Source organism: Phaethon lepturus, unplaced genomic scaffold (assembly GCF_000687285.1).
Source record: "Phaethon lepturus isolate BGI_N335 unplaced genomic scaffold, ASM68728v1 scaffold49633, whole genome shotgun sequence".
NCBI classification, from domain to species: domain Eukaryota; kingdom Metazoa; phylum Chordata; class Aves; order Phaethontiformes; family Phaethontidae; genus Phaethon; species Phaethon lepturus.
This window is the reverse complement of record NW_010530742.1, coordinates 1-10,868: the sequence shown is the minus strand read 5'-3', so window position 1 is coordinate 10,868 and position 10,868 is coordinate 1. Positions and strand designations below refer to the sequence as shown.

General features: G+C 44.2%; 1 protein-coding gene across 1 annotated transcript; it reads right to left on the bottom strand.

The window, feature by feature from the left end:
- Window positions 1–814: 814 nt before the first annotated feature.
- On the bottom strand, window positions 815–9,799 carry EIF2B5 (eukaryotic translation initiation factor 2B, subunit 5 epsilon, 82kDa; the record flags this gene model as incomplete). Its single annotated transcript, XM_010284347.1, has 12 exons — window positions 9,681–9,799; window positions 8,593–8,778; window positions 8,321–8,498; window positions 7,161–7,241; window positions 6,267–6,344; window positions 5,870–6,182; window positions 5,088–5,233; window positions 4,154–4,292; window positions 3,443–3,544; window positions 2,699–2,806; window positions 1,710–1,800; window positions 815–938 (listed from the first exon to the last, which is right to left on the bottom strand). Coding segments are annotated over exons 1-12 (1,659 nt in total), but the record flags the coding sequence as incomplete, so codon positions are not given.
- Between the last annotated feature and the right edge of the window lie 1,069 nt (window positions 9,800–10,868).

Here is a 10,868-nt window from a genome sequence, read left to right as displayed (position 1 = left end):
CTCCCCTCAGTCTCCTCTTCTCCAGACTGAATGAGGATGTCTAGTGTTCCTCTTTAGCTCCATCTCCTAAAAAATTTAAACTAGTTCTTCCCAAACACATCAGACCCATTCATTCTGAAAAAAGCACCTTCATAACCTGTAGAGTTTGCAAACTCAAATACATAAACGGGCTATAGCAAAGAGACAAAAATACTACAACAGCTTCAGCTTAGACCAATAAAACCATTTAGATAAGACTGCCTACTTTTTAAAGCAGATCCTACCCTATTTTGTCACCCTTAAGTCAGGAAATAGAAATCACTCTCACCCAGTTGTACAATCCATCTCTTTTAAGTGAAGATACAGAGTTCTGTTGTGTCTTTAATTGTGCCTTTGTGTTTGGCTGGAAAAAAATTGGCGCCAATTATGGTATGCAGACAAGTAAGATCTTGGAAAGAATCCCATAGGGAGAGGAGCGCTCCCTGCTGCCCCAGGGACAGGGCTTATGATGGATTGGAACCAGGTTCCTGGAATGAAAGCATGTAAAGACATCTCTAACAGTCCCTCTCTGTTCTATCCTACAAGTGATGCACTTCTATCACACACAGGAAACAGAAACACCCCAAACCTACAGTCTCAGCTGAGTTCTGTCAAGCAGGTACAATAGCTTCAGTTCACTTCTATAGAAGACAAAGAGGCTCATGAACTCAAGGAGTTCAAGTGGCTTCGGGCTTAACCAAAAAACTTCTCAGCCAGGAACTACCTGGGGCATCCAGACAGACTCCTACACACTAGGAGACAAGCCCAAAGAAGAGTCAAATGGAGCAGGACTCACAGGAAGTAATGCTGAGAAATAGTTCTGGGAGTCCAGGTTTGCATCCAGCTGCTGCAGTGGGAATTCCAGGATCACTTTACTGAGCACCTGCATCATCTCCTTCAGGCCAATGTTATAGGCATACCTGTGAGGAAAAAGGTCAAAACCCCCAATATTTCACACTATCTAATCTCTGCAGACTGTGGCTCTTCACAGAGATAGAGCAGAAAATTTGATTTTCATCATTCAGACTTGTTTTTTTATTTGTTTGTTTGGTCGTCCAAATATTCAGTCAATAAAACCACCTTGCATTGCATCAGGCCCTGCATAAGGCCACAGCCCTGAAAATCTGCTATCACAGTGGAACAAGCTGCTGCAGGGACAGCACCCTCACATTTACTAGAGTGCTGTAGGAATACTGTTGAGCAAAAGAAGGAAAACAGGTTTGTATTTGAGAAATACTAGGTAAAAGGCACTCTGATTATGCATTTTAGAATTGCTGCCGTAAAAACAGAGGACAAGCCACACTACAGCACAGCCCCAGCTGCAGGCAGCTGGTTGAATGTTGCAATGCACAGCGAAGCAGCCCCTACATCAACTTACAGGCAGTCTGTGCCAAGAACTGGCTTGTTCTCTTCAGTCCACACTTACTTAATAGCAATTCAATCTCTTCTTACAAAATTGGGGCAGGAAAAGCCTATCCACTAAGGGTGCTATAGATGCAGCTGGTGCTCTCCATCAACTCCTGTCATCATTTAGTCATGATCTCTAATCTGCATTTCTCATACTTGATACTGATAAAATTAACATTTAACAATCAAACACATGTATTCACACGGTTTCTCCTTTCTTTCTAGATCTGCTGTCAAACCCAACTGTTCAGCATAAGGGACAGCATCCCTAAGGGAACACTCACTTGAGGGAGTTGATTTCCAGGACCAGGTTGTCACAAGAAATGTTTTCTTCTTCGCCCCTCTGTAACGTACCCAGAACCTCATTCTGGAAAACTAATGAAAGAAAGGACAGGTAGTTAGACACCGAGAGGGAAAAGCATAGATTCTTCAAACTGTTCATTACTGAAGAACCTATGCCCTTGACAAAGGAAGCATTCCGACAGAGATACCTATTCGTTCGCCGTAATGTGGCACACACCCACATCAACTATACTTACAAATAGTGGAATATAATTCAAATAAAGGAGACAACCTACTAGATATCATTGATCTATCCACACAAACCAGTATAAGGCTATTTACCTGTGCAACCTTTTAGAGCAGAGTTTCTATTACACTTTCATCATCTAGCCTTTCCTATTCAGACAAACCTCATCTTCTTCTAACTAAAGATGTGAATTCAAACCTAAAATTTATTCATTTAATTTCCTTTGGGGAGATATTTTAACGTGAAAAATGCTATTTTCCCTCCATGCCCCCTCATTTGGCTTGAACCCCTTTCAAATCCAGGTAAGCTTAACACAACAAAATAGAAAACCAAAACATATCTGCCAAAAGAGGCAGCTCCTTTAATTCTCTAAGGGACATTTAATTCTCCAGCACGATTACAGCAGCAAGTTGTCCACACAGGGAAACTCTGCTGGACCTTCACACAATCTGAGTTTAGTCAACAACACTGCCTTTTACTGACAGCTCAGGGAGGTCACTTTCATGAAGGTCCAGTTGTCAGGAGTGAGAAGCATGGAGGATCTTTGTCTAGCTTCTCACTCTTGGCTGCCTTGGGTTAACACAACAGCAATACAGGGAATATTAAAGAACTCTAGAAAATGCCAGTGAGGTCAGGAAACACAGACATCCACAAATTTTCCAATATACCTAGAGAAAGCAGCACAACCTCACACTCGCTGCATTATCTGCAGACTTACCATAGTTCTTAACACCCATCTCTCACCTTTGATGTCATCTAGCTGAGGGGACGCTGCCCGACTGTCTGGCTCCTCAGAGCCCATGCTCAGGTCGCTGTCTGACTCGCTCTCTTCCTCTGAATGCATAGCTGGGCCTGATGAAGAAGAGAAGACACAGCATTCAAAAGCTGCAGCTGTCTATGCATGAGGAACCAGGTGTCCCAGGGACTTCCCAACCAAGTCAGCAACTATCCGTTGTTGCAAGGAAGCTTCTACATACAAGTACAGATGATTAGATTTGCTGCAGAGGGAATGCTACAGCTGGCAGTAGGATAATGGAGCTTTTTAAGAGTCTGCAGGCAGACAAAAAAGGACAGGGACAGAAGCAAATGCATTTTGTGCAGACTGCTGACTCATGATGGAGCAATGTCAGCAGACGCTGTCACTAGTAGGAAAAAAGCCAGCAGTACCCAGAACGGCCAAAGCATATTCCCTCTAAGGGAAAGCCTGGTATCTCATAGTGCGCCATTCACAGCACAGACAGCTGCATGTGTTAGTGTTAGTCAAAGATACAATAAACATTTTCCACAGAGCACAGGAAGACAGAATCTGGTCCTCCACCTGCCTTCACCTCTCACCTTGCCTCCACACACACATGTTATTTGGAGCCAGTCTGCTTCACAAAGCCCAGGTCTTGCTCCAGACAGAATTATCAGCATCCCACTAAGCCAGTTTCCCTGACACAGGTCTGTCTGTCTATCCCCAGGTGACTACACTAAATTTTTCCTCACCCCATAAGCTTTGTCTCTGCTCTTCTTCATCCTCTTCATTCTTGTCATCTGCTTTCCACAGATAGCCTCTGCCCTCTGAGCCTACATCCTTTTTATTGTAACCTGAAAAAGAAACAGTAATTAGGAGGTAGATGTACTGGATCCACTTACAGGCAAATCTGAAATAGACTGGTATAACCTGTATATTGCTGACCCTAAATATCCTTCAGGGAGCTGGGTGCAAATGCAAACGAATTTCAGCTTTTATCTTCTCACTTGCCTTGACAAGTGACTGATTTACTCCCCCCTACAGCAGCAACATTCAGCTGACCATGTTTAGATCCCTCAACAAACCCAGACTGGTAGAAACAGCATTTCACAAGAACAAAGTCCTTCGACACAGTCCAGGTATGAGGCTTGCAACCTGGCTTGAACTGAACATCTCTTCTAACTTCAGGTTATTGTACGCTACAAGGCTCCTACTCTACGAAAAATGGAAAATAGCTGAGGCTCTAAAGATTTTAATACTGGGTTACTGAGGTATACCTCGCTGTCCAACTTGAGCTGAATATTCTTGCTTGCCCTACTGAAAACACATTCCAAGCTGAATGCAGCACTAAGCTGCAGCCTGGCACTGCAGAGTCTAGAATTGGGGAGGGAAAGACCCCGGAAGATCATGGAAGGCAAAGCCCTCTGCATAGCCTGAGTACCTGGAGCCAGAGACTCTCATACCTTTCAGTTTCACTTTGCTTTCCTCCTTGTTCACGCCAGAATCATCACTGAACTGGTCATCGTCCTCTTCCTCCTCATCTGGTGAGTGCAGAGAGATCACTGTGCCCTCAGAAAGAGTGATACCAGGACCTACTACTACCTGTAAATATGTGCAACATGTCTTAATGAAGAAATACCCTGATTGCCCCCTTGTACCTCCACCAGCAGGGACAACAGCTGCTCCAGACAAGGTGTACACTAACAAGTATTAACTGAAGACATCAGCACTGCTAGATCACATACCATAGCACCCTAGCCAAACCGAAGGCAGAAAAAGGTGGGAGCAGTAGCATATCCTCCAGTACCATTGCCCCTCACTACAAGAAAGACATTGAGTTGCTGGAGTGTGTCCACAGAAGGGCAACGAGGCTGGTGAGGGGTCTAGAGCACAAGTCTTATGAGGAGCAGCTGAGGGAACTGGGGTTGCTCAGTCTGGAGAAGAGACTCCAGAGTCAGAGGAGACCTTAACACACTCTACAACTACCTGAAAGGGGTTGTGGTGAGGTGGGTGTTGGTCTCTTCTCCCAAGTAACTAGCGATAGGATGAGAGAAAATGGCCTCAAGTTGCACCAGGGGAGGTTTAGATTGGATATTAGGAAAAATTTCTTTACTGAGAGAGTGGTCAAGCATTGGAACAGGCTGCCCAGGGAGGTGGGGGAGTCACCACCACTGGAAGGGTTCAAAAAACGTGTAGACGTGGCACTTCAGGACATGGTTTAGTGGGCACAGTGGTGCTGGGTTGGTGGTTGGACTTGATCTTAAAGGTCTTTTCCAACCTTAATGATTCTGTGATGTACCCCACATATGCAAAAGCCTTGGAGCAGCCCTGTATTCTGGTAAGTCTAGTAGCTAGCCAAGAACAGCAGAAAGCAGAACAGACATCAATACAGCTCACCTGAGAAGACAGGACACAGTGGGGCTTTAGCTTTACTTTCTCCTTCACTTCAGCTTCATCGCAGATAACAGAATGGCAGATCTCCACGTTATCTGCTATGTGTACTCTGTCCCAGAGAAAAGCTCCATCCAAAATGACTTTATCACCTGTTATACATCACCAAGCATAAATATGTTGAGCAAGGCAGTTTGCTGCTCTCCCACACTCCTGAGTCCACTAGAAAGCATCTCACTGTATTCCAATGCCCTTGATGCATGAAGGATGTTAGATGATAGGTAAAAACTGGCCTTAGAGGCCTATGGCCACTTCTTACCCAAATCTAAAATATGACTTTGTTCTCTACAGAGACTTAGTAAGTTGACAGTAATAACTGACAACCTGGTTTTGCACAAATACAGCCAAATCACAAAAAACTTCCAGCCAAGACTAGGAAGGAGGAGTACCAGGCAGCTCATAAAAACACAGACAGACATCCCTCATTTGCAGCATGTTGGTGGGTGATAACTAGATCAGTAGAAGTCATGCATTCTCTACTGCTGAAAAGACTTATTTGCACAAAGTGCCTTCCACCTTTCAGCATCATTATAGTACCTTGAAAACTTTAATCTATTTCCCCTTCTGGAAAACCAACCTTTTCTCCCTTCTTCCCATCAGAAGTCAATCAGTACCCACCTACCATCCTCTCTTAGAGGATGCACTTTAAAATGCACTTTAAAAACTAAATCCCAACAACCTGTGCCCTTGCCTGGCAGGGCCTGCATGTCCCCCATTCTTGTACGCACCTATCCTACAGTTCTGACCAATAACGCTGTTTTTTATGGAGCAGTTGCTCCCGATGACCGTTCCCTGCCCAATGAGTACATTCTCTTCCAGCACGCTGCCATGGCCGAGGCTAACATCCACCCCTCGGTAAATGTTGTGTTTAGAATGGGTGTAACTCTGATTCTTGTCATCGGTGAAGTTCATCTCTGGAGTCAAAGGATAAACCCAGCGCCGGATGATGTCAGAGCACACAGCTTCATACATTAGCAGGTTGCATATATGGGCACCATACTCTTCTGTTGTTACATGCATATGGATCTGGTTCCCCAGGACCTGGGAGACAGGCAGGAGCATGTCAGAAGATTCTCTCTCTAATGCAAGATAATAGGATCTCCCTTGTAACAGCCCTCTCCTTACCTCCTCATTCACCAACAGACCACGCACAAAGTCATCTCGTGTCTGGTAGTCAAAATTGTCTGTGAACAGCTCAGCAACCTGCCACAAATATAATACCAGGAAATAATATAGTTAGCAGAAAATGTTGCCAGTGAAGCCAGATAATTACAGAATCACAGAATCATTAAGGTTGGAAAAGACCTTTAAGATCACCAAGTCCAACCAATGGCTGTTCAGTGGTTCTCAGAGAGCCAAGTTATACAGTATAGGAAAGCAATGCTCTTGCCTTGAATAAAATTTTGATTCCTTCTGCTAGGAGTGTTCCCATCTCCTCCTCCTAACAGAGACTATGAAGAGATGCTGGTTTCCAGAAGGGGCAAAACATTGCTTTATCATTTCCAAGCAATCCGCCCAGCCTCACTTGGTGATTTGATTTGGTAGTTTCACGCTCAAAGGGAAGGCTGTAGACCAGCTTTTTCCAATGTGGAAGAGATGTTAGCGAGCCTAGGCTGGAATAACCCTGAATGTTACCCTAACATGGTACCAGCTTTCAAGTACTGACACTTTTCCACAGCATAGCCTTGGCCTCAGCTCCACAGATGTTACTACACCCAAAGTGAAATTGCTTATTTTCAAGAGCAGTTTCATCCCATGCCAAATCAGCCAGTCTACTGACACATCCACTGTCTAGTTCTGCCTGGCTCAAGCAGTGGATGCCAGATACAGACTGAGCACCATACAGTCCACAGAGCAGCATCACGTGATCACTCAGGCTCTCAGTGCAGTCACTGAGCACAGCTGGGGGTTCTGGTTTCCAAACCTAGGACACTCAGGCCACGTGCACCTCCTCCACACAAGCAGGACAAAGGGAGCAATGCAGATTGAATTTTGGACCCTCAGAAGGGCAGAGCTCACCTGTGGAGAGCAGATGCTGATATGACAATCCAGCAAGTCATGGCGCACCTCAACGTTCTCAATAGAGTTCTGGAACAGACTCTGAAAGCGGAAAAAATTCACATGATCTGAGTGCCTCACTCAATATCAAGCCTCAACAGCCTTCTATAACCCAGTTTAATAATTCAACTGATTGAATTATTAAACTATCTCAAGTTCTGAATATCAGTGAAATCTACAATCTATACTGAGACACAAGCTTAGCAGGCACAGCCTGGTCACACACAGAGCTGTGTGTCAGTCAGCAGAGACTGCCCTTGTCCTTACACAGTGTAGTTCTCCAAGAAAAAGCTTGTACTTTGAACAATCACTTTTCCTCCAGAAGGCTCCTTGCCTTACTTGCTGGGAGCTACAAATGTACAAAGAACATTAAATCAAAATGCAATATTCACAGCTTCCATACCCGCTGTGGATTTTTACAGCTATGGGGGTTTTTTTGTTTTTGTTGGGTTTTGTTTGGTTTGTTTTTTCCTTTTTGGTTTCCTACAGTGACTTGTGCTTTCATTTGAATGTAAAAAATAATCTACTGATTACTGATTTGGTGATGAAAATGCCATATAATCACAGTCTTAATTCTGAGTTGAAAAAAGGTCCATCTATCTCACTGGAGAAAGTGCCTCCATAGACATTCACAGAGCATTTACTGAAGTATTAAGTGAACAGTACAGGCAGAAATAACAGGAGGTACTACCTCTTGCACCTGCTGTTATTCCACCCCCTGTGCCGGGCTCAGTGCCGCTTCAAAATGGCTTGTGTACAATAATGGTACATGCATCCCAATTTGGGAACCCCTGCAACAGTACAAATCATCCACCTCTTGTTTCACATGGAGAAAAGCAATCAAATAAATGCAGAAACCGAATTGGGAGAAATAGGCCTGCCCCATCTTCAAACTCTGAAATGAGTCCCAAGCGTGTGTGTCCCAGCACAATTTCACCAAGCCTCAAATAACAGTTAAAGGAAAAAAAAAGCCAGTTTACCAAGAGTTACTTCCTATCATCTGCTCCTCCAAAAGAAGCAGCAAGCACAGTTCCCCAGCCATCACTCAAGGAGAACATCCTCCTTGAGGTGGGCTGCTTCACTACTGCAGCCCTTTTTCACCCATCAGGTTCCAGACGCACCATAGGAAAGCGGAAGCGTTTCAGCCCCTGCGTTCTCTGGTAGTGAAGGACACGGTTTGTGGCACTGTCCATAGCAATAACAATGTCATCCTCTTTGCACCTGGCATGGTGACCAGGTGAGGACTCCTTGAATATCATCGTCATCACAGAAACGTTCTTTTCCATCTTACGACGCAACCTGAAAAAGAAGAGCAGAACTTTAAAATTACTCTTCAGAGAGCTGGGCCTCAGTCTCAGCACACCAGGCAAGCGTACACTTTTTTAACACCTACTTGTGCTCTTCCAGGGCTTTGGATATATTGAAATTGGACACCACATCTCCAGTGACAAGAATGAAGTCAGAACGAACAAGGGACTTGGCATCAACGTCTCGTAGCACATCACCAAGGGAGCGGTACAGGTCAGAAGTCACAAAGCGCACTGTGTTTGGAGAGGTGTGACGGCACCACTTAGATTTTCTGGAAAGAGAAAAATAACATCAGAAAGGCATAAAGAGGATATTCCCATAGATAATGGTCAAGCATTGAAACAGGCTACCCAGGGAAGTGGTGGAGTCACCATCACTGGAGGTGTTAAAAAAACATGTAGATGTGGCACTCCGGGACATGGTTTAGTGGGCATGGTGATATTGGGTTGACAGTTGGACTTGATCTTAAGAGGTCCTTTCCAACCTTAATGATTCTATGATAACACACTAGGACACAGTACCCCAGTGCATACTATATCTGTAAGTTAATGCCAGGGGAATCCTATTACAATGAGCCTGCTATCGATAGGCTTAGGTATGCTCATTTGCACACAGCAGATGAACTGAAGAGGGTTAGACTTTGAGACTGTAGCTTATGGAAACTCAGGAAACCCGACTTCACTGTGAGCCAAGTTTTGACAAAGAAGGAAAAGTTACACACAACTAATTTTTTTTTTTTTTCCTCAGAAAGCAGTATCTCAGGCAGGGAAAAGACTGCATGCTTCTCTTTAGCTTGCAAACCTGCAGCATGCAGAAGCAAAGGTGCTGCCTGAGCAACCTGTTTCCATATGCTGCACAACATACCGAGACAGGGCATAATGCAAAGGGTGGTACTCTAATCTACACGGCTACCCAGGAAACTCTTGCTTTTATACAAGAAAAGTTAAATGTCAATACAAATGCAGTCCCAAAACATTCAACCCTTTTAATACACTGCACAACCACACTCCTTCACAGGAGGAATGGTCTTTTTTTGAGATGTGTTAGGAGACTTCTCTTGAAAGGGAATCCCTAGCACACGGTTTTCATCAGAAGGATCAGTGAGACCTTTGAGGCTTGCTGGAGAATAGAAGAATCCTTTCCATGATAAAGCTAAAAAGAAGAGATTCTTACTGTAAATGCTCTTTTATCTCAGCTGACTTCCAACAGCAAAAAACAAAGGTTTCTTCCACTCCAGTTGCTGTTAGAAACTCCAAGGTATAGTCAATCATGGCCACATTTGCCATAGGTAAAAGAGCCTAAAAATAAAAAAAAAAAAATACACAGATAGCTGAACAAACACTCTGTACCTCAACATCAGCAACAGTCCTTTCCAACTTGAGGACACATCATCACTGGTGCCAGAAAAATAACACAAGTAATTGCTCTACTTCCTTTTATATAAAATTTTCAAAGATGATCTAAACAATAAGAGCTAGTTTTTGATCTTCTATAGGGCTAGATCCTCACTTCAGAGAAGAAAGCATAAAAGAAGGGAAGTTATCACACATAAAACTCTTCAAGATGACTCAAATAAGTGAGACTAAAAAAAAAAAAAAAAAAAAAAAAATCCCAGAGTGCTGATTCCCTGACTCAGGCTATAACTGCTACAAGAAAAACCTGACAGACATGACTGATGAAGCCACAGGACTATGAGTGTCCAGAATTAAAGAAGGGAAAAAAGCAAACCCAATCTAAAGTGAAGTGAGTATTTTCTTGAGATTCAAGCCACACTTTTACTGATTCACAACTGAGTGATCTCATACTATTCTTTGAATAAATTTTGGCGATGTTTTGTTTCAGGCCTGAGCTCGCGTGTATAATTATGACCACCAGAAACATTTAATCAGCAAGCAAGATAATTGTTCAGACCTAAATTTTCCAGAAGCGCTCTTTCCTTTAACATACAGCCTTCTGATCTGGATAACTAAAATGCTTTCCCTAACCATTTTTCCGGCCATATTCTTTTAGCCATTATTGCTGTCAAGGACAAAGATTTTGCTTCCTTCCCCTATCAGAAGCAAGCCTGCCCAAACCTGCTGCTGCTCCTGCATCAGCAACGGATGAAAAGCAAACGGGGCAGTTTGCCTTGCCACGTGGAAAAGCAAAGAGCACCAACACAGCAATTGGATCCTCGCTGCCTCTCCAGTGGCGGACATAAACTCTTACAGGCGAGGAGAACTGGTCAGAAGCTTCCACAGCGTGGGGGAAAGCGGGAAACGCCGCGGCAGTGGGGGCTGCCCGAGCCCTGGGCAGCGGCTGGGGGGGTCTCGCCTTCTCTGGACCCAATCCGGGGCTCTCACGGCGGGGCAGGCCGCGACC